Below are 24322 nucleotides of genomic sequence, written 5' to 3' on the forward strand. Positions count from 1 at the left end.
CCACAGTGTCCCACACAGTGTGCAGTGTCCCACACAGTGTGCACTGTCCCACACAGTGTGCAGTGTCCCTCACAGTGTGCAGTGTCCCACACAGTGTGCACTGTCCCACACAGTGTGCAGTGTCCCACACAGTGTGCAGTGTCCCACAGAGTAAGCAGTGTCCCACACAGTGAGCAGTGTCCCACACAGTGTGCAGTGTCCCACACAGTGAGCAGTGTCCCACACAGTGTGCAGTGTCCCACGCAGTGTGCAGTGTCCCACACAGTGAGCAGTATCCCACACAGTGTGCAGTGTCCCACACAGTGTGCAGTGTCCCACAGAGTAAGCAGTGTCCCTCACAGTGAGCAGTGTCCCTCACAGTGTGCAGTGTCCCACACAGTGTGCAGTGTCCCTCACAGTGAGCAGTGTCCCACACAGTGTGCAGTGTCCCACACAGTGAGCAGTGTCCCACAGTGTCCCACACAGTGTGCAGTGTCCCACACAGTGTGCACTGTCCCACACAGTGTGCAGTGTCCCTCACAGTGTGCAGTGTCCCACACAGTGTGCACTGTCCCACACAGTGTGCAGTGTCCCTCACAGTGTGCAGTGTCCCACACAGTGTGCAGTGTCCCACACAATGAGCAGTGTCCCTCACAGTGTGCAGTGTCCCACACAGTGAGCAGTGTCCCACACAGTGTGCAGTGTCCCACACAGTGAGCAGTGTCCCACACAGTGTGCAGTGTCCCACACAGTGAGCAGTGTCCCACACAGTGTGCAGTGTCCCTCACAGTGAGCAGTGTCCCACACAGTGTGCAGTGTCCCACACAGTGAGCAGTGTCCCACACAGTGAGCAGTGTCCCACAGTGTCCCACACAGTGAGCAGTGTCCCACAGAGTGAGCAGTGTCCCACACAGTGAGCAGTGTCCCACAGTGTCCCACACAGTGTGCAGTGTCCCACACAGTGAGCAGTGTCCCACACCGTGTGCAGTGTCCCACACAGTGAGCAGTGTCCCACACAGTGTGCAGTGTCCCACACAGTGAGCAGTGTCCCACACAGTGTGCAGTGTCCCACGCAGTGTGCAGTGTCCCACACAGTGAGCAGAATCCCACACAGTGTGCAGTGTCCCACACAGTGAGCAGTGTCCCTCACAGTGAGCAGTGTCCCTCACAGTGTGCATTGTCCCACACAGTGTGCAGTGTCCCTCACAGTGAGCAGTGTCCCACGCAGTGTGCAGTGTCCCACACAGTGAGCAGTATCCCACACAGTGTGCAGTGTCCCACACAGTGTGCAGTGTCCCTCACAGTGAGCAGTGTCCCACACAGTGTGCACTGTCCCACACAGTGTGCAGTGTCCCACACAGTGAGCAGTGTCCCACACAGTGTGCAGTGTCCCACACAGTGAGCAGTGTCCCACACAGTGTGCAGTGTCCCACACAGTGAGCAGTGTCCCACACAGTGTGCAGTGTCCCACGCAGTGTGCAGTGTCCCACACAGTGAGCAGTATCCCACACAGTGTGCAGTGTCCCACACAGTGTGCAGTGTCCCACAGAGTAAGCCGTGTCCCACACAGTGAGCAGTGTCCCACACAGTGTGCAGTGTCCCACACAGTGAGCAGTGTCCCACACAGTGTGCAGTGTCCCACGCAGTGTGCAGTGTCCCACACAGTGAGCAGTATCCCACACAGTGTGCAGTGTCCCACACAGTGTGCAGTGTCCCACAGAGTAAGCAGTGTCCCTCACAGTGAGCAGTGTCCCACACAGTGTGCAGTGTCCCACACAGTGTGCAGTGTCCCTCACAGTGAGCAGTGTCCCACACAGAGTGCAGTGTCCCACACAGTGAGCAGTGTCCCACAGTGTCCCACACAGTGTGCAGTGTCCCACACAGTGTGCACTGTCCCACACAGTGTGCAGTGTCCCTCACAGTGTGCAGTGTCCCACACAGTGTGCACTGTCCCACACAGTGTGCAGTGTCCCTCACAGTGTGCAGTGTCCCACACAGTGAGCAGTGTCCCTCACAGTGTGCAGTGTCCCACACAGTGAGCAGTGTCCCACACAGTGTGCAGTGTCCCACACAGTGAGCAGTGTCCCACACAGTGTGCAGTGTCCCAGACAGTGAGCAGTGTCCCACACAGTGTGCAGTGTCCCTCACAGTGTGCAGTGTCCCACACAGTGAGCAGTGTCCCACACCGTGTGCAGTGTCCCACACAGTGTGCAGTGTCCCTCACAGTGTACAGTGTCCCACACAGTGTGCAGTGTCCCACACAGTGAGCAGTGTCCCACACAGTGTGCAGTATCCCACAGAGTGAACAGTGTCCCACACAGTGTGCAGTGTCCCACACAGTGTGCAGTGTACCACACAGTGAGCAGTGTCCCACACAGTGTGCAGTGTCCCACACAGTGAGCAGTGTCCCACACAGTGTGCAGTGTCCCACACAGTGAGCAGTGTCCCACACAGTGGGCAGTGTCCCACACAGTGAGCAGTGTCCCACACAGTGTGCAGTGTCCCACACAGTGAGCAGTGTCCCACACAGTGTGCAGTGTCCCACAGAGTGAGCAGTGTCCCACACAGTGTGCAGTGTCCCACACAGTGTGCACTTTCCCACACCGTCTGCAGTGTCCCTCACAGTGTACAGTGTCCCACACAGTGTGCAGTGTCCCACACAGTGTGCAGTATCCCACAGAGTGAGCAGTGTCCCACACAGTGTGCAGTGTCCCACACAGTGTGCAGTGTACCACACAGTGAGCAGTGTCCCACACAGTGTGCAGTGTCCCACACAGTGAGCAGTGTCCCACACAGTGTGCAGTGTCCCACACAGTGAGCAGTGTCCCACACAGTGGGCAGTGTCCCACACAGTGAGCAGTGTCCCACACAGTGTGCAGTGTCCCACACAGTGAGCAGTGTCCCACACAGTGTGCAGTGTCCCACAGAGTGAGCAGTGTCCCACACAGTGTGCAGTGTCCCACACAGTGAGCAGGGTCCCAGACAGTGAGCAGTGTCCCACACAGTGAGCAGTGTCCAACACAGTGTGCAGTGTCCCACAGAGTGAGCAGTGTCCCACACAGTGAGCAGTGTCCCACACAGTGTGCAGTGTCCCACTGAGTGAGCAGTGTCCCACACAGTGTGCAGTGTCCCACACAGTGAGCAGGGTCCCAGACAGTGAGCAGTGTCCCACACAGTAAGCAGTGTCCCACACTGTGAGCAGTGTCGCACACAGTGTGCAGTGTCCCACGCAGTGTGCAGTGTCCCACACAGTGAGCAGTATCCCACACAGTGTGCAGTGTCCCACACAGTGTGCAGTGTCCCACAGAGTAAGCCGTGTCCCACACAGTGAGCAGTGTCCCACACAGTGTGCAGTGTCCCACACAGTGAGCAGTGTCCCACACAGTGTGCAGTGTCCCACGCAGTGTGCAGTGTCCCACACAGTGAGCAGTATCCCACACAGTGTGCAGTGTCCCACACAGTGTGCAGTGTCCCACAGAGTAAGCAGTGTCCCTCACAGTGAGCAGTGTCCCACACAGTGTGCAGTGTCCCACACAGTGTGCAGTGTCCCTCACAGTGAGCAGTGTCCCACACAGAGTGCAGTGTCCCACACAGTGAGCAGTGTCCCACAGTGTCCCACACAGTGTGCAGTGTCCCACACAGTGTGCACTGTCCCACACAGTGTGCAGTGTCCCTCACAGTGTGCAGTGTCCCACACAGTGTGCACTGTCCCACACAGTGTGCAGTGTCCCTCACAGTGTGCAGTGTCCCACACAGTGAGCAGTGTCCCTCACAGTGTGCAGTGTCCCACACAGTGAGCAGTGTCCCACACAGTGTGCAGTGTCCCACACAGTGAGCAGTGTCCCACACAGTGTGCAGTGTCCCAGACAGTGAGCAGTGTCCCACACAGTGTGCAGTGTCCCTCACAGTGTGCAGTGTCCCACACAGTGAGCAGTGTCCCACACCGTGTGCAGTGTCCCACACAGTGTGCAGTGTCCCTCACAGTGTACAGTGTCCCACACAGTGTGCAGTGTCCCACACAGTGAGCAGTGTCCCACACAGTGTGCAGTATCCCACAGAGTGAACAGTGTCCCACACAGTGTGCAGTGTCCCACACAGTGTGCAGTGTACCACACAGTGAGCAGTGTCCCACACAGTGTGCAGTGTCCCACACAGTGAGCAGTGTCCCACACAGTGTGCAGTGTCCCACACAGTGAGCAGTGTCCCACACAGTGGGCAGTGTCCCACACAGTGAGCAGTGTCCCACACAGTGTGCAGTGTCCCACACAGTGAGCAGTGTCCCACACAGTGTGCAGTGTCCCACAGAGTGAGCAGTGTCCCACACAGTGTGCAGTGTCCCACACAGTGTGCACTTTCCCACACCGTGTGCAGTGTCCCTCACAGTGTACAGTGTCCCACACAGTGTGCAGTGTCCCACACAGTGTGCAGTATCCCACAGAGTGAGCAGTGTCCCACACAGTGTGCAGTGTCCCACACAGTGTGCAGTGTACCACACAGTGAGCAGTGTCCCACACAGTGTGCAGTGTCCCACACAGTGAGCAGTGTCCCACACAGTGTGCAGTGTCCCACACAGTGAGCAGTGTCCCACACAGTGGGCAGTGTCCCACACAGTGAGCAGTGTCCCACACAGTGTGCAGTGTCCCACACAGTGAGCAGTGTCCCACACAGTGTGCAGTGTCCCACAGAGTGAGCAGTGTCCCACACAGTGTGCAGTGTCCCACACAGTGAGCAGGGTCCCAGACAGTGAGCAGTGTCCCACACAGTGAGCAGTGTCCAACACAGTGTGCAGTGTCCCACAGAGTGAGCAGTGTCCCACACAGTGAGCAGTGTCCCACACAGTGTGCAGTGTCCCACTGAGTGAGCAGTGTCCCACACACTGTGCAGTGTCCCACACAGTGAGCAGGGTCCCAGACAGTGAGCAGTGTCCCACACAGTAAGCAGTGTCCCACACAGTGAGCAGTGTCCCACACAGTGAGCAGTGTCCCACACAGTGTGCAGTGTCCCACACAGTGAGCAGTGTCCCACACAGTGTGCAGTGTCCCACACAGTGAGCAGTGTCACACAGAATGAGCAGTGTCCCACACAGTGTGCAGTGTCTCACACAGTGAGCAGTGTCCCACACAGTGGGCAGTGTCCCACACAGTGGCAGTGTCCCACACTGTTTGTGGTGGGACTTTGGGCAGCATAGCAACCTTGACATTCCGGAGCAGTGTGCACAGAGATCACACATTTGGAGGATCATTTCAGGGAGTCTGGCTGGGCTGGGCTGGCATTTTATTGCCCGCCCCTATGTACCCTCGAGTAGATGGTGCTCCGCTGTCTCCTTCAACCACTGCAGTCTGTCTGGTAGACTCACAATGCCATTAAGGAGGGAATTCCAGGCTTTTTCCCCCACTCAAGTGACTGAAGGAACTGCGATGTATTTCCAAGTCAGGATGGTGGGTGGCTTGGAGGGGAACGTGCAGGATTTGGTGTTTACCCATGTATGATAACATTCAGAAAGTGGCCTTCCAGCATCTTGTACACCTGATATCATGATCCAATTAAATGTTGCTCAATTCCCTTAACGCTCTCATTTTTCCTGCTTCAAATTCTTATTATATTCCATTTGAAAATTATTATTGAACCCTCATCCACTGCCTTCCAGGTAATCTGTTACCGAGCTGATCACCTCTTTTGCACCCAGCCCCCTAAATCTGGTCTGTTGCCAATCTTGGCTTTATTAAAGGGCAGCTTTGTCTTCTGCGGCCCGCACTGTATGCTTGGGAACCTCCTCCCAAAGTTTCTCTGAATCCTTCTCTGGGATACTCTTTAAAATCTATCACGTTGTCTAATCTCCCGGTCACCCAACTCGAGAGATCTCTCCCCTGTTCGGGCTCAGTTGTCTGGTTACGCCCCTGTGAGATGCCTCGGGGTATTTTGCATCAAAGGCGCTACATAAATGCAGGTGGCAGTGGTTGATAGAGCTTCCACTTGAGAGACATAGTCGTTGTGCCAAGGTTTCTCAGCCAGTTCATGATATTGTAGTGTAGATGGGTTGGTAGAGACTCAATGGGTCGAAGGGTCTCTCTGACTCTATGGGTCCATCCACAAAGAGATCTGCAGCTCAACAAAGGTGGACTGTCAGCAGAGGTTGAGGTAGAAACCTAGCCCTGCTTCTTGCTTGAGGAAAAATTGAGCAGGTTGGGCCTAGACTGACTGAGTTTGGACCAATGTGAGATGATCTCATTGAAACGTGAGTTTTTTGAGGGCAGTAGGGTGGATTTTACAGGGTAGCTGCCAAGGGAATGTATCCCCTTGGGAGCGGGGATGGGTGGAATCTGGAATTTGGGCGATACAGAATTAGGATTCCCCTGACTATAACAGAGATGAGAAGCAGTTTGTTCCCTGAGGGGGTTTGTGAATCTTTGGATTGTTCCACATCAGAAAACAGCAGAGGCTGGATCATTGAATAGAGTCAGGGCAGAGTTACATTGAGTTTTGAGCTTTAAGGGAGACGAGGGACACAAGCAATGTGAGCGGGGACGTGGAATTGCACCAAAGGTCAGATCAAGCATGATGTTGAGAATGGCAGAGGGCCCGAATGGCCTATTTCTGCTCATATTTCTTATGTCCTTAGGTGAGGAAGCTTGCAGATAGTGCGTCCTCTCCTCTGCTCCTGCCCATGAGAAACCAAGAGTTGGAAAGAGACAAATAGAACATAGAACATAGAACATTACAGCACAGTACAGGCCCTTCGGCCCTCGATGTTGTGCCGACCTGTCATACCGATCTCAAGCCCATCTAACCTACACTATTCCATGTACGTCCATATGCGTGTCCAATGATGACTTAAATGTACCTAAAGTTGGCGAATCTACTACCGTTGCAGGCAAAGCGTTCCATTCCCTTACTACTCTCTGAGTAAAGAAACTACCTCTGACATCTGTCCTATATCTTTCACCCCTCAATTTAAAGCTATGCCCCCTCGTGCTCGCCGTCACCATCCTAGGAAAAAGGCTCTCCCTATCCACCATATCTAACCCTCTGATTATTTTACATGTTTCAATTAAGTCACCTCTCAACCTTCTTCTCTCTAATGAAAACAGCCTCAAGTCCCTCAGCCTTTCCTCGTAAGACCTTCCCTCCACACCAGGCAACATCCTAGTAAATCTCCTCTGCACCCTTTCCAAAGCTTCCACATCCTTCTTAAAATGCGGTGACCAGAACTGTACGCAATACTCCAAGTGCGGCCGCACCAGAGTTTTGTACAGCTTCACCATAACCTCTTGGTTCCGGAACTCGATCCCTCTATTAATAAAAGCTAAAACACTGTACACCTTCTTAACAGCCCTGTCAACCTGGGTGGCAACTTTCAAGGATCTGTGTACATGGACACCGAGATCTCTCTGCTCATCTACACTACTAAGAATCTTACCATTAGCCCAGTACTTTGCCTTCTGGTTACTCCTACCAAAGTGCATCACCTCACACTTGTCTGCATTAAACTCCATTTGCCACCTCTCAGCCCAGCTCTGCAGCTTATCTATGTCTCTCTGCAACCTACAGCATCCTTCGTCACTATCCACAACTCCACTGACCTTAGTGTTGTCTGCAAATTTACTAACCCATCCTTCTACGCCCTCATCCAGGTCATTTATAAAAATGACAAACAGCAGTGGACCCAACACCGACCCTTGCGGTACACCACTAGTAACTGGTCTCCAGGATGAACATTTCCCATCAACTACCACCCTCTGTCTTCTTTCAGCAAGCCAATTTCCGATCCAAACTGCTATATCTCCCACAATCCCATTCCCCCGCGGATGATGATCGGCGTTTGATGTTAAGACCAAAGACCTGATTGCTGTCTCCTTTCATTTTCTATTTCCAAACAGCTATTGACTGTGTGGTGGGGCCCTGGGGTCACTGGACGGAGTGCAGTTCGCAGTGTGGCTTAGGGAGCCGTGACAGAGGACGCTTAGTCACCGTCCCACCCAGAAACGGAGGGATACCCTGTCCCGATTTGAAGCAACGAAGGGGCTGCTATGGTCACAACCCTGATGGATGTCACTCAGTTAAAGGTAACGCACTGTACTCCACCTAATGTTTGGGCTTTAACATCAGGAATACTGCGCTCAGGTCAACCGCAGCCACCAACCATCATTCACTAATACTTTACCCTGTCAGCACTGCCACTGAGGGAGCGCCACACTGTCAGAGGGTCAGTGCTGAGGGAGTGCCGCACTGTCAGAGGGTCAGTACTGAGGGAGTGCTGCACTGTCAGAGGGTCAGTGCTGAGGGAGTGCCGCACTGTCAGAGGGTCAGTGCTGAGGGAGTGCTGCACTGTCAGAGGGTCAGTGCTGAGGGAGTGCCGCACTGTCGGAGGGTCAGTACTGAGGGAGTGCCGCACTGTCAGAGGGTCAGTGCTGAGGGAGTGCCGCACTGTCGGAGGGTCAGTACTGAGGGAGTGCCGCACTGTCAGAGGGTCAGTGCTGAGGGAGTGCCGCACTGCCAGAGGGTTAGTACTGCGGGAATGCCACACTGTCAGAGGGTCAGTACTGAGGGAGTGCCGCACTGTCGGAGGGTCAGTATTGAGGGAGTGCCGCACTGTCGGAGGGTCAGTACTGAGGGAATGCCGCACTGTCAGAGGGTCAGTACTGAGGGAGTGCCGTACTGTCAGAGGGTCAGTAATGAGGGAGTGCTGCAGTATCGGAGGGTCAGTGCTGAGCGAATGCCGCACTGTCGGAGGGTCAGTGCTGAGGGAGTGCCGCACTGCCAGAGGGTTAGTACTGCGGGAATGCCACACTGTCGGAGGGTCAGTACTGAGGGAGCGCCGCACTGTCGGAGGGTCAGTACTGAGGGAGCGCCGCACTGTCAGAGGGTCAGTAATGAGGGAGTGCCGCACTGTCAGAGGGTCAGTGCTGAGGGAGTGCCGCACTGTCAGAGGGTCAGTAATGAGGGAGTGCCGCACTGTCAGAGGGTCAGTACTGAGGGAGTGCCGCACTGTCAGAGGGTCAGTACTGAGGGAGTGCCGCACTGTCAGAGGGTCAGTACTGAGGGAATGCCGCACTGTCAGAGGGTCAGTGCTGAGGGAGTGCCGCACTGTCAGAGGGTCAGTACTGAGGGACTGCTGCATTGTTAGAGGGTCAGTAATGAGGGAGTGCTGCAGTATCGGAGGGTCAGTGCTGAGCGAATGCCGCACTGTCGAAGGGTCAGTAATGAGGGAGTGCTGCAGTATCGGAGAGTCAGTACTGCGGGAATGCCGCACTGTCGGAGGGTCAGTGCTGAGGGAGTGCCACACTGTCGGAGAGTCAGTACTGCGGGAATGCCGCACTGTCGGAGGGTCAGTGCTGAGGGAGTGCCACACTGTCGGAGAGTCAGTCCTGAGGGAATGCCGCACTGTTGGACGGTGACTAACAGGCTAAGAATGAAATGCAAATCCATGCTGATACACTCTGAGCTCCAATCTCTTCACAGAGGTGGCTAAGATTTTGCCTGACACATACAAGAGGAACTTCAAAGACCCTTGGAAGAGGCCTCATATGATGGCAAAGGAGCAGAAGCCAAGGTAAACAAGAGAGATTCAGGCTGTTAATATGTCACCGTCCAACACTTTTTTTTAATGTCGAAGAGATTCACCATCAGCAGCGTCTGGTTGTTTGAGTGCTAGGGAAATGGAACTTGGAAATTTTTTAATCAACGTTTTCAACTTATTTTTAATATTGATGATTGAATGCTGGCAATGACATTGTTGGGGTCTTGCTTTTTTACGGGTTGACTTGTCCATTGCCTGCTGAATGTTGTCAGATTCTGGGGCCTCGATGACTGTTTGGACTCTGTAGTGCTGGGCTTAGTTCCCACAGACATCAGAGGGAGCACAGTGACCCCACAGCCACAGACAGCACACACTCCTTCCACCATCTCCTCACTCCAGCTACCCGCCTGTGGCTGACCATCTTCCTCAGTGTGGGAGGGGTTCATACCTGACCATCTTACTGAGGGACCACACAGCTCAGTGTGGGAGGGGGATATATCTGACCATCTTACTGAGGGACAACACAGCTCAGTGTGGGAGGGGTTCATACCTGACCATCTTACTGAGGGACCACACAGCTCAGTGTGGGAGGGGGATATATCTGACCATCTTACTGAGGGACAACACAGCTCAGTGTGGGAGGGGTTCATACCTGACCATTTTACTGAGGGACCACACAGCTCAGTGTGGGAGGGGGCTATATCTGACCATCTTACTGAGGGATGACACATCTCAGTGTGGGAGGGGGTTCATACCTGACCGTCTTACTGAGGGACCACACAGCTCAGTGTGGGAGGAGGATATATTTGACCATCTTACTGAGGGACCACACAGCTCAGTGAGGGAGGGGGTCATACCTGACCATCTTACTGAGGGACCACACAGCTCAGCGTGGGAGGGGGTACTTACCTGACCATTTTACTGAGGGACCACACAGCTCAGGGTGGGAGGGGAGGGGGTAGGCTGCCCACATTGCTCCTAATTTGCAGGGGTCACCCAACCCTTGTTGCAAGGGCTGAGCCCTAATATGGATGATGTTTATAGTCTGTAGGATGGCCCTGACGATAATTACTAGGGCACTCAGACTGATTACTTCCTACCCCTGCTTACAGTGTCACTGTGGGCGTGATGGGTGTTTACAAATGGATTACAAACCCATGTGCCCATTCCATCTGCGTTTCCATGAGAATGTCATGAAGTTGTGGAGTACAGAGCCTCTTGCATCTCCCTGATATTATTGAGCTGGTAAACTGATTTGTTCACAATGGTACCTGAGCCTGGAAGAGTCTGCTGACAGAAAGTATTTAAGGTCTTGACCAACTCAAAGACCCCTGGCAATTCCATTCTTGCTCTGAGACTGTAGGACCAGTTACAAGAGGGGGCGGTGTTCTGTAAGCAGTCTGTCAGTGAAGTATTAGCTGACCATGCTGCTCCTGGGTTGGATCCAGGTTGGGCAAGGGCTTGGAGAAGAGCCTGAAGTGGGCGTGGCCTTTGCTCAGAGCTATCAGCCTTCGCCACCCCCTCCCTCCCTCCACCTGCAACCCCCCCCCCCCCACCCCCCCCCACCACCCCAACACCACAAACAGTCTGCCGTCTTCGCTGCTTCTGAGAGTACAGCCTGAGACTGTATCCTGGCCCCACTGCTACTAACTGATTCATGTATGCTCAGAAAGCTTATCAGCTCTGTGGGCTTCACAAGCAGAGAGTGGCATCCGTTGGCTGACAGGGATTTGGAGTGAATTTTCCTCACTTCATCCCTACCCTCAGCCCAGTGGTGCTGAGGCCAATTTCGGCGTTCTCAAATACTGGCTCCAGTTAGCGGGCATCAAGTCTGGTACTAACTGGCCTCTCAGTGGAGGGTTATTTCGATAACTACATGGCAGAAAATATGGAGCTATGCAAGATCAAATTGTATGGAGTCAGGTTCCTGGTGAAAATCTTTGGCTACCCAGCGCTGACATTTGTCTGAAGAGGTCATGGAGTCTGGCTGGACTTTCTGCTCATTAAAGGGTGGGATATCCTTCAGTTGAAGTCAGTGCATCAATTTTCCGAAAGAACTAGGTCTAGTAGCTCAGTTTGGTACAAAGTTGATTAACTCGTGTACTGTTTTTTGCTCCCTGGCTCCAAGCAGAATAAAATTACCTGGCTGAAGCCCTGTAAAACGTCATTGTACACTGACTCTGCAAAGTCATCGAAGCTTGCAATTGTAGTCAAATCTGTCAGTAAATCTACATTAAAACCTTGGCCCTCTTACAGTCCTCACGAGACTGTGGAGCGAGGGGAAAGGCTTCGAAACAGATGAAAGCTTAACCCTCCCCGAGGTCTATCAAAAGACGGAAATGTGCAACATGTTTCTCAGCATATGCCAAAGAGTTTATCTGATTAGATTACATCCATCCTACTGAGGCACCGTGCCCCCCCTCCCCACCCTTGCTAGCTGTGTGACAGCAAGAATCTCTGAGGCTGGGAAGTTCTGGCCGGTTTTGTCAGGATACCTGCCCCCAGCTGGTCCCACCAAACAGCGACGATGCTGGCTCTCTCGCCATCCCACTATTGCACCCGCCCCAACACCCCCCAACGCCCCACCCTCTGTCACTGCCACAACAGGCCCCTCAAAACACACAAATCAATCACTCCAGGTGCTGGAAATCTGGAATTTAAAAAAAAACACAAGGGACAGGAAATGTCCAGCGAGCACTCCACAGGCCTGGTGAGAGAGTTAATGGTTGGAATCCTTCCATTGGGTGAGGAACTGGAAGAGACCATTCAGCCCCTTCAATCTGTCCCACTAAATGGAGTCACAGAATCATACAGCGCGGAAACAGACCCTTCGGTCCAGCCAGTCTGTGCCGACCCAAACTAAACTAGCCCCAGCTGCCTGCACTTGGCCCAAATCCCTCCAAACATTTCTTATTCATGTACTAAAGTCTTTTAAATGTTGTAACAGTACCCACATCCACCACTTCCTCTGGCAGTTCATTCCACACACGAGCCACTCCCTGTGTGAAACAGTTACCCCTCATGTCTTTTTAAACCTTTCTCCTCTCACCTTAAAAATATAGCCCCTGGTCCCCACCCTAGAGAAAATACACCTCCCGTTCGCCTTATCTGTACCCCTCATGATTTTACAAACTTCTACAAGATCACCCCTCAACGTCCTACACTCCAGGGCAAAAAAGTCCCAGCCTCTCGTTCTAATTCAAACTCTCCATTCGCAGCAACATCCTGGTAAATCTTTTCTGAACCCCCTCCAGTTTAATAATATCCTTCCCACAACAAGGAGACCAGAACTGCACACAATGTTCCAGAGGACTCCTCACCACCATCCTGTACAAACTCATCATATCATCCTAACTCACATGGTCCGAACAATGAAGGCAAGTGTGCTAAACACCTTCTTCAGCATTCTCCTTGCCTGATCTATCACTAGGCTCTTGCCTTCCTTTTGTAATCTTGAATGATTAATTCAGAGACCCAGGTAATGTTCATGGGACCTGGGTTCAAATCCCACCATGGCCGATAGTGTGGTTCAATTAAAAGCTGGAATTGAGTTTAAAGATGATCATGAATCATTGTTGATTGCCAGGAAAAACCCATCTGGTTCACTAATGTCCTATAGGGAAGGAAATTGCCATCCTTACCTGGTCTGGGTGTGACTCCAGGCCCACAGCAGCGTGGTTAATGTTTAGTAAGAACATGAGTAAGAAATGTTTGGAGGGATAGGGGCCAAGCGCAGGCAGCTGGGGCTAGATTAATTAGGGACGGGCGACAACTGGGCCAGTGACAGCCACATCCTGTTCATAAATAAACAAAAACACCCCTTTGCAAACGATCTGCGGCAACACACTGCAGTGGTTTGAGATGTGAAACACAACGTGGAAAACGCTGGAGAAACTCAGCAGGTCAGTGGGTAGAAGCACAGAGTGAATGTTTCAGATCGATGAGCTTTCACTGGAACTGGAGAAGTTAACGATTTGAAATCAAACGCACAGACTAGGCGTCTACTGGTCTCAATTTCATAATGTGCTGTTAGCCTTGTTCTTTATGGATGGAAATGGTGGAGATTGGCTGCTGATAATGCCACCTAGAGGTGAGGAAAGGAATGCACAGATACCAAGCAGAGTCCATCACCATTCGGAAGTGCGTACAGTGAGAGCAAAGGGATATGATCGAAAATAATTAAAGCAACAGATACAGCAATGCACAGGCACCATAGTTCTATCGTGGATGTAATGAACAGCAAAATGTCCCAGTGCAGGTCTCACCCTACCCCAACCCCCTCTCCCCCACCTCCCCACCCATTCCCGATTCATGCCTGGCCCCTGACCCCAGTGCTAGCCTCACCCCCACCACCAACCCCACCCCACCCCACTAACTCTCTTCCAGTTGGGGCTAGGAGTCAATTTAAAATGTCAAACCAGAGCTTTTGTGTCAGAGATAATGGGAACTGCAGATGCTGGAGAATCTGAGATAACAAAGTGTAGAGCTGGATGAACACAGCAGGCCAAGCAGCATCAGAGGAGCACAAAATGCTGCTTGTCTCGCTGTGTTCATCCAGCTCCACACTTTGTTACCTCTTACTCTTCTTTTGCTGGTTGAGGGTTTTAGACGATATCGAATCAAGACCAGGTGAATGTCACGAAGGTGGAGATCAGTCAGGATCTAATCCAGTAACAGCTCAAGAAGCCAATTGGCCTTCTCTTGTTTTCCCCAGAGCAGAAAGGGCTGGGGCAGACGAAGGGAGGACAACTTGGTTCAGGTACACAAAATTCTGAGGAGTATTGAGAGGGCAGATAGGGAGGCTTAGTTGAGGGGTCCACAACGAGGGGATGGGTACAGATTTAAGGCAAGGAGCTGGAGGCTCGGAGGGAATTCAAGAAAATATCATTTCACCCAGAAGATACCTAGTACTCACTGCCACAAAAACAGTAGGAGAAGCGGGAACCTTCAAGATTCTTAAGAAATGGTTTTATGACTGCTTGCAACTAGGCCCAGGAGGATGGGATTATAATTAGCTATAAGAAGAGTTTAGACAAATTTGGATTGTTTTCACTAGACCATCGGAGGCTGAGGGGTGACCTGACAGACATATGTAAAATTACGAGAGGTGAGGATAGGGTGGGATAGATGGCATCTTTGTCCCAGGGTATAAATGTCAAATGCTAAGGAGCATTGGTTTAAGGTGAGCGGGGAGATGTTTCAAGAGGATGTGCGAGGACATTCTTGTAAACAGAAGGCAATAGGTCCCCGGAACGCACTCCCATGGGAGTGGTAGAAGCAGATGTGCTTACAATGTTTAAGAGACATTTATATGGAGACATGAAGGTGCAGGGAATAGAAGGATGTGGACCATGTGCAGGTAGATGGGATTAGTTTAGAATGGCAATGGTCAGCACAGACACGTTGGGCTGAAGGGCCTGTGCCTGAGCTATACTGTATGTATCGCTAGATGCTTGATGACCAGCATGGACACAATGGGCCAAAGGGCCTCTTTCTGTTCTGTTCTATGGCCCTGCAGGTGTAGGCCTGAGCTTCTAGTGGATTCTGGAGCCCATGGTGCTCCCTCTCGTGGTGTGAATGTGCAACAGCAGGTGTAATCTTCTCTGGCAGCATTGACGCAATTGTCACAAAAAACAGTGATTGCTGCAGAAACTCAGCAGGTCTGGCAGCATCGATGGAGAGAGAAACAGAGTTAGCATTACGAGTTCAGTGACCCTTCTGCAGAACTGATAAAAGCTAGGAAAAAGGATTTATTTATGCCGGTGACAGGCGAGAGGGTTGAGCAGACAGATGGAGACAGAGCACAGACATGCAGACATAGGGACGGATGATGGTAAGCCAAGGAAACAGAACCACTGATAGCAGGGACCATGAATAGGTGAGAGTGGGTTAACCAGTGCTGAAGCAGCCCACATGATGACAGAGACTGGATGTGGTAATAGGTAACTTTCCTGTATAACAGCTGTGTTTATTTTGCATCTTAAGAGTCATAGTGACATACAGCATGGCAACAGACCCTTCAATCCAACTCGTCCTAAATAAGTCTCAATAAATCTAGTCCCATTTGCCAGCATTTGGCCCATATCCCTCTAAAACCTTCCCATTCATGTACCCATCCAGATGCCTTTTAAATGTTGTAACTGTACCAGCCTCCACCACTTCCTCTGGCAACTCATTCCATATACGCACCACCCTCTGCGTGAAAAAGCTGCCCCTCGGGTCCCTTTTAAATTTTTCCCCTCTCACCTTAAGCCTATGCCCTCTGGTTTGGGACTCCCCGACCCTGGGACATTGGCTATTCACCCAATCCATCTGCCCCATGATTTTATAAACCGCCATAAAGTCACCCCTTAGCCTCTGACATTCCAGGGAAAATAGCCCCAACCTATTCAGCCTCTCCCTATAGCTCAAAGCCTCAAAACTCTGGCAACATCCGAACTGTTTCAAGTTGCATAGCATCTTTCCTGAGCACGGAAACCAGAACTGGCCTCTGTGTTCTAAAAGTGGCCAAACTGATGTTAAAGAAGTTCCCAAGGTGCTTCACAGCAGAGCTAAGAAGCAAAACGGTCAGAAATATTCCTGTAAAGGTACAAGTTAGGTGGCATGAATTGGAAATTTAAAATGCTTTTTAATATTCACTCATGGGACAAGGGTGTCGCTGGCCGGGCCTTTACAGCATTTACTGCCAGACAATAGTTGTCCCATAGAAGTGATGGTGAGCCGCCTTGAACCACTGCAGTTCATTTGTGCTGTAGGGAGGGAACTCCAGGATTTCGACCCAGCCACGCTGAAAGGAACACCGACATATTTCCAAGTCAGGATGGCAAGCGGCTTGGACTGGAACTTAGAGCCGGCATTTCTATATTGTAGATATTGTAGATAGGACTTAGCTGAGTGAAGCTGAGAAAGTTTGACGTTTCGGCCCATTTCTGAGGAAGGGTCCTGACCCAAAATGTCAGCTTCCCTGCTCCCCCGATGCTGCCTGGCCTGCTGTGTTCATCCAGCTCCACACCTTGTTATCTCAGATTCCAGCATCATCAGTTCTTACTATCTCTGAGGAGAGCCTTGCTGTACAGTGGTCAGTGTCTCTGGCTCTGACACAGCCACTCTGGGTCACAGTCCTACCTGCAGCCACCATCCTGAGCACCAAAGGCATGGGGTTATTGTCAATCTGATGCAGGCCTAACTCAAGGCTTCAAAAGCAAGCTCTGGACTCCGAGCTTCACCTCATCAAATGGTTACCAGGAGTGTAGAGGATTCTCTTCAAGGAGATCCCCAAAGCCTCCCTAAGGAACTACAACATCCACATGACACATGGGAATCTCCTGCCCAACACTGGAGAAGAACCAGTTACCAAGGTGCCAACCATCTTGGGCATCTCCAACAGGCCTTGCTGTAGGCCTAGTGCAAACAGTAAAATCTGAGCCTCCTACCCACGCTTCCCTCCCACCCATAGGCCTTTTGGAACACCAGCAATCCACCCCCTAACCCCCCGTCTCCGTTCCCTAACTGCGACACAGCCAGTGGATCCTGCCTTGGACTGCTCACTCGCCTCAGGCCCCCCAAGCAGGAAGTGGACGAACTCATCCCGAATCCTGAGGGATTGTTGAGGAAGACAGTAATGGCCGAGGGAGGTTTGCCCATCATGGCTGTACTATTCTGAATGTACTCCATCCATCAGGCGCAGTAAACCCAGGCCCGGTCAGTGCTGCGATGGGAAATGGCATGGGACCACTGGGTACAGTACGCATGCTTTCCAGTGGGGCCAGGTGAAAATGGTTAACCGAGGCGAACAGAAGGAAAAGGTATCGACCTGGATCAGCTCCTTGAATCCCTGTGGAATTCTTACCTACAGAGTAGTGTCACAGCTGGACCTTGGACTATGTTCAAGGCTGAGACAGACAGATTTTTAATCATTAAGGGTTTCGGGGAAAAGACAGAAATGTGGAGTTGACGATTGGCAGATTAGCCATGATCTTGTTGACTAACAGAGCAGATTCAATAGGCTGAATGGCCCACATCTGCTCCTACAGCTTCTGGTCTTACATGTCTTGGGATCCTTGGTGGGAGTGTGTGAACAAGAGGCCGATGCCTCAAACAGCTGTCCCTCCAGAAATATGTGCGCAGAACCGAAACCAAAGCTCCATCAATATAGAAAGCAGAGCTTGTTGAGACTCAACAGCAGGATATGGTTATCTTCCGAGAGATGTTTGGCAGCTTGGGTGGTGTGTACAGTGGCAAAATCTTTAATCCAGCTCAAAATTAGGCCTCACTGCCACCTTCCTATGCAACTATGAAGGTGCCCCTTCACCTTCTCCCTGCTCACCATCCAAGGACCTAAACAAATCTTTGCAGATGAAGCAACATTTCACCTGTACCTCCTCCAGTCTCGTGTATTGTATTCACCGCACCCAATGTGGCCTACTCTACATTGGAGAAACCAATCGCAGGCTGGGTCACTGCTTTGAGGAACGCCTCCGGTCTGTGCATAAGCATGACCCTGACCTTCATGTAGTTGGTCATTTTAACGCAGCGTCTTGCTCGCATGCACACTCATCTGTGCTCGGCATGGCGCTGTGTTCCAGTGAATCACAGCGCAAACTGGAGGACCAACATCTCATCTTCAGGCCAGGCACTTTACAACCTTCTGGACTTAATGTTGAGTTCAACACTTTCAAATTGTGAACCCACTCCCATTCCTTCTCTTTCTTTCAGCTTTATTTGTTACATTCTCCATCACCATGAGCTCTCTCCCCTGCCCCCCCTATCCCCGTGGGACGGTCTGTTCTTTCCAGCCTGGCAGTTGTTCCTATCGCTTACTCTGCACTATTACCACACTTTCTGTCTCCACACACCACCCCTCCCCCCACTGCCTCCTCCACTCTTCACGTCATCTCTGATGAAGAGTCACCCAGATTCGAATCGATAGCTTGCTCTCTCTCCACGGATGCTGCTTGACTCACTGCGAGCTCCAGCCTTTCAGACTGGCCATTATTTTGGAGAGTTCCCCATTAGCTACTGGCCTGCCAATCACTGCAGACCTGGTATCAGTGTCTCTCAGTCCTCCAGGGTCATCCCTGTGAAGTGAACAGTCCACACCGGAGACGGTGAGTGAATAAAATCCTGGGCTGAGGGAATCACTCACCTGGCTTTGAGGGGCTCCAGAAGGAGAAAGCTTCGAGGCTGAGCCGCATGCGTAAAATTAATTTTGCGTTGAGAGTGGCTGTTTAACATTAATGCTGTTTGTTGAATTCCAAAGGGGCATGTTTATTTATTCACTCTTGAGAATGTGAACATTGTGGGGAAGAGCAGTGTTTCTTGTCGGCTCCCAAGTAGCCCTGAGAAAGTGGATGTGTGAGACAGCTTCTTGAATTGCTACAAATGGTGTGGGTCATGGCAGGTTGTTCCCCTTTGTCTGGGACGTCAGGTCCAGAGTTGGCCAGCCTGCACCAAAGAGAAGGGAAATACAAAGCCAATCTGCAGAAACCATGTTTCAAAACTTGTACAGTGGGCTGAGCAAGCTGTTTCTCACTGCTACTTATGAAGCTCCTGTACGATTGGGATTTTCAACTTATCGGATGCTTCTGTCAATCCAAAAAGACGTCCTGTCTGCCACACAGATGTGCAATCTTGTGATGCCAGGTTTATAGAGTCATACAGCTTGGAAACAGACCCTTTGAGCCAACTAGTCCAACATTGTTCCCAAGCTAAACTGGTCCCACTTGTCAGTGTTTGGTCCATGTCCCTTTCCTATCCGTGTCCCTTTCCTATCCGTGTCCCTTTCCTATCCGTGTCCCTTTCCTATCCATGTCCCTTTCCTATCCATGTCCCTACCCAAATGTCTTTTAAATGTAACTGTACCTGCCTCTAACACTTACACACGCGAGCCGCTCTCTGTGCAAATGTGCTGCCCCTTGATTCCTTTTCAAAGCTCTCTCCTCTCACCTTAAAGATATGCCCGCCTTGTTTTGCACTTCCCCCGCCCTAGGGAAAAGACCCTTGCCATCCACTTTACCTATGCCCCTCATCATTTTATAAATCTCTTTAAGGACACCCCTCAGCCTTCGACGTTCCAGTCAAAAAAGTCCCAGCCTAACCAGTCTAACCCAAACTCTCCATTCCTAGCAACACATTGGTAAATGTTTTCTGAACCCTCTCCAATTTAATAATACCCTTCCTATAGCAGAGCGACCAGAACTGCACACACTGCTCCGAACGTGGCTTCACCAACATCCTGTACATCCTCGATAACAAAGTGTGGGGCTGGATGAACACAGCAGGCCAAGCAGCATCTTAGGAGCACAAAAGCTGATGTTTCGGGCCTAGACCCTTCCTGCTGTGTCCATCCAGCCCCACACTTTATTATCTTGGATTCTCCAGCATCTGCAGTTCCAATTATCACTGATTCCTGTACAGCCTCAATGTGATGTCTCAACATCCTGATGATTATCTGATCGAATCGAACATTATGTTCCTTTTCTGTTCCTATTCTAAAGAAGGGCAACTGGGCTCAAAACATTAACTCTATTTTCTTTGCACAGATGCTGCCAGACCTGTTACATTTCTCCAGTAATTCCTGTTTTCATTATGTTCCTTTGTTTGTTTGTGTTTGACAAAGAATAGGACTCTGTACTTAACTAGCACACACTTGCAAGACACAGTACAAAACCTGACCATTAGCTGTCATTTTGCAATTGGATGGCACTTGCTAAACATTCCAGAGTGCGCTAATAATTACAATAACAACTGATTTAAGATAACCAGTTGAACTCATAACATGAGAGATAATGGGAACTGCAGATGCTGGAGATTCCAAGATAATAAAATGTGAGGCTGGATGAACACAGCAGGCCAAGCAGCATCTCAGGAGCACAAAAGCTGACGTTTCGGGCCTAGACCCTTCATCAGAGAGGGGGATGGGGGGAGGGAACTGGAATAAATAGGGAGAGAGGGGGAGGCGGACCGAAGATGGAGAGTAAAGAAGATAGGTGGAGAGGGTGTAGGTGGGGAGGTAGGGAGGGGATAGGTCAGTCCAGGGAAGACGGACAGGTCAAGGAGGTGGGATGAGGTTAGTAGGTAGCTGGGGGTGCGGCTTGGGGTGGGAGGAAGGGATGGGTGAGAGGAAGAACCGGTTAGGGAGGCAGAGACAGGTTGGACTGGTTTTGGGATGCAGTGGGTGGGGGGGAAGAGCTGGGCTGGTTGTGTGGTGCAGTGGGGGGAGGGGATGAACTGGGCTGGTTTAGGGATGCAGTGGGGGAAGGGGAGATTTTGAAACTGGTGAAGTCCACATTGATACCATATGGCTGCAGGGTTCCCAGGCGGAATATGAGTTGCTGTTCCTGCAACCTTCGGGTGGCATCATTGTGGCAGTGCAGGAGGCCCATGATGGACATGTCATCAAGAGAATGGGAGGGGGAGTGGAAATGGTTCGCGACTGGGAGGTGCAGTTGTTTGTTGCGAACTGAGCGGAGGTGTTCTGCAAAGCGGTCCCCAAGCCTCCGCTTGGTTTCCCCAATGTAGAGAAAGCCGCACCGGGTACAGTGGATGCAGTATACCACATTGGCAGATGTGCAGGTGAACCTCTGCTTAATGTGGAATGTCATCTTGGGGCCTGGGATGGGGGTGAGGGAGGAGGTGTGGGGACAAGTGTAGCATTTCCTGCGGTTGCAGGGGAAGGTGCCGGGTGTGGTGGGGTTGGAGGGCAGTGTGGAGCGAACAAGGGAGTCACGGAGAGAGTGGTCTCTCCGGAAAGCAGACAGGGGTGGGGATGGAAAAATGTCTTGGGTGGTGGGGTCGGATTGTAAATGGCGGAAGTGTCGGAGGATAATGCGTTGTATCCGGAGGTTGGTAGGGTGGTGTGTGAGAACGAGGGGGATCCTCTTGGGGCGGTTGTGGCGGGGGCGGGGTGTGAGGGATGTGTCGCGGGAAATGCGGGAGACGCGGTCAAGGGCGTTCTCAATCACCGTGGGGGGGAAGTTGCGGTCCTTAAAGAACTTGGACATCTGGGATGTGCGGGAGTGGAATGTCTTATCGTGGGAGCAGATGCGGCGGAGGCGGAGGAATTGGGAATAGGGGATGGAATTTTTGCAGGAGGGTGGGTGGGAGGAGGTGTATTCTAGGTAGCTGTGGGAGTCGGTGGGCTTGAAATGGACATCAGTTACAAGCTGGTTGCCTGAGATGGAGACTGAGAGGTCCAGGAAGGTGAGGGATGTGCTGGAGATGGCCCAGGTGAACTGAAGGTTGGGGTGGAAGGTGTTGGTGAAGTGGATGAACTGTTCGAGCTCCTCTGGGGAGCAAGAGGCGGCGCCGATACAGTCATCAATGTACCGGAGGAAGAGGTGGGGTTTGGGGCCTGTGTAGGTGCGGAAGAGGGACTGTTCCACGTAACCTACAAAGAGGCAGGCATAGCTGGGGCCCATGCGGGTGCCCATGGCCACCCCCTTAGTCTGTAGGAAGTGGGAGGAGTCAAAAGAGAAGTTGTTGAGTGTGAGGACGAGTTCCGCTAGGCGGATAAAACTCATAACATGGCTCATTAATGCTTACCAGAAGTGATGCACAATTATACCCAGGGACTCATTCTCTCCAAGCAAAAACAAGCTTTTCAAGTCTTGTCCCAATTTTGAAATATTCAGAGGCATGGGGATGTCAGAGATCCCCCTTGCTTTCTCCATGGTAACACTTCAGTCAATCAGAGTTGAGTCGATACAGAGTGGAATTGGAGGAACACAGCAGGTCAGACAGCATCAGAGGAGCAGGAGAGTCGACGTTTCAGTTCGGGACCTTTCTGATGCTGCCTGACCACTGCGTTTCTCCAGCTCCACACTTTACTGGACCGGACCCCAGCATCTGCAGCTCCTGCTAAATCAGAGTTGACTTGTCAACCAATCAGCCTGTTTTCTCCTTTGGGTAAGTTGTGATTGTCTGAAATCTAGCACTTTTGCATTTGGCATGACAGGTTTGAGAACAAAAGCATTTGAGACCCGTCTATCTTTCAGAAACGTTGCCTGATGTGTCGGTGAGTGAGTGCACAAACTGAGGGGCAGGAACTGTGGGGAGGTGGTGGATGGAATTGGTGTACGTTCTGTCAAATCAAATTCGGCGAATTTCCTTGAGGAAATAATATTTAGGGATGCAAGCAACTTTGAATGTGACTATGGAGAAGGGGAAGATTTTGGATGTATAATTCTTAAACCTTTCCACCACAGGGGAAGCTTTCCTCATCTCATGTCCAGTTCTGTTTTGGATTTGCAGACAGATCGATTGCTGCAAATAGTCAACAATGTCATTAATTTTGTAAATGTGGCCAGTGGAATTCTCAAAGAGTTTGTCAGAGGCTGTTTATTTGCCTGTCAAATCTTGAGCCAGACATCACAAACCCCAGGGGAAGACGGGTTGCTAGTTTGGAAGGAGATGAGCAGACATTTTCTCTCGCGGAGATTTCCAAACCTTTGGTATTTTCTGAGTCAAAGGGCCTGGATCAAAGAATATATTCAAGACTGAGGCTGGTGGATCTTTCAGCACTAAGGGAATCGCGGGATATGGGGCAGGGATGAAAGTGGAACCTGAAGATCAGCCATGATCTCATTAAAAGTCAGATCAGACTCAAGGGGCTGAATGGCCTATTTCTCCTCCAGTTCTTATGTCCTTCATGCCAGAATAAGAGAAACTGATTCAGATGAACTTTTGATCTTGTTTTCATCTAACGATCTCCTTTGTTCTATAAAAATTGTTTGCTCCCTGGCCAATCTCCTATTATCCCAAGCCATGAAAGTATACCTCGAGTTTATCTGAATAAATAGTCACTTTGCCAAGTGCAAGCTCTAATGGGTGATTTAATGATGTTGGATTATGGGTGAAGCAGAAAATTTTGTTTTGCCTCTGAAGGGAGAGGCGTCCATCTCTTCCTTCATGACAGTTGAGTTTGAAACCTCTCTGTGTGATATACCACACTGATCTGATCACAATCACTTGTTACTGGTCTGAGGTGTGCAGTGAATTGTACCCGTGTAATCTACACTGCCATGCCAACAAATTGTACTGTGACTGTATTTCATGCATTTGACCAATTACTGACTGTGTCAATTTCAGGGAAATATTGCAAAGCCTAATACAGCAACTGTTTCTTTGAAAATTCCTTTCAAACACTCTTCCCATGTTTCCGAAGGACTTGTTACATTCTGGCCATTTGTGAACGCAGACTGGGAAAGGAGGATTTGTTGAGGGAGAATGTTGGAATCCGGCCTGGACCCGAGAATTTCATGTGACCCCTCCATGTTCCCGGGAAGTGCTAGGCTTTGGACCACCTGATAGGGAGAGCAGGGAATGCAAAAAGGTCAGGTCTACAAATTGGAAGTGGGCATCACTGCAACCTTGTGGCTTTAACATATCGACGGGAGACCCCCCCCTCCACAATCCCTGTTTGCCTCATGTTTCTTAACCACAGATGCAATGACCCCAACATCTGGAGACCTCCAGTGGTGGAACTGGTCGTTGAGGAGACATCACAGACCTAGCAGGAGATCCAGAGGTGACAAGAGAGACCTTTTCCAGGCAATGAGAAGTTAGGGTTTGCTATGGTGATAAATACACATTCGAAAGGAAATGAGAGAAATACTCAAAGAGAAAGTAATGCAATGGTATGTGGAAAGACCAGGTATGTAGAATTAACACAGTGCAGAGCTGGATGAACACAGCAGGCCAGGCAGCATCAGAGGAACAGGAACGTTAATGTTTCGGGTTGGGACCCTCCTTCAGAAATGGGGCTCCACTGAGGTTTCTCTGAAGAAGGGTCCTGACCCGTAAAGTCAGCCTTCCTGCTCCTCTGAT

General features: G+C 51.1%; 1 protein-coding gene across 1 annotated transcript in view; it reads left to right on the plus strand.

The window, feature by feature from the left end:
• Window positions 1-24322, plus strand: part of si:dkey-178e17.3 (somatomedin-B and thrombospondin type-1 domain-containing protein) — a 166605-nt gene that overhangs the window by 108137 nt on the left and 34146 nt on the right. Inside the window, exons 2-3 of the mRNA XM_059654834.1 lie at window positions 7857-8042; window positions 9439-9529. Of these exons, the coding sequence (XP_059510817.1) occupies window positions 7857-8042; window positions 9439-9529 (277 nt within the window). The remainder of the gene's footprint in view (window positions 1-7856; window positions 8043-9438; window positions 9530-24322) is intronic.

This window comes from Stegostoma tigrinum, chromosome 26 (genome assembly GCF_030684315.1).
Source record: "Stegostoma tigrinum isolate sSteTig4 chromosome 26, sSteTig4.hap1, whole genome shotgun sequence".
Taxonomy (NCBI): Eukaryota; Metazoa; Chordata; class Chondrichthyes; order Orectolobiformes; family Stegostomatidae; genus Stegostoma; species Stegostoma tigrinum.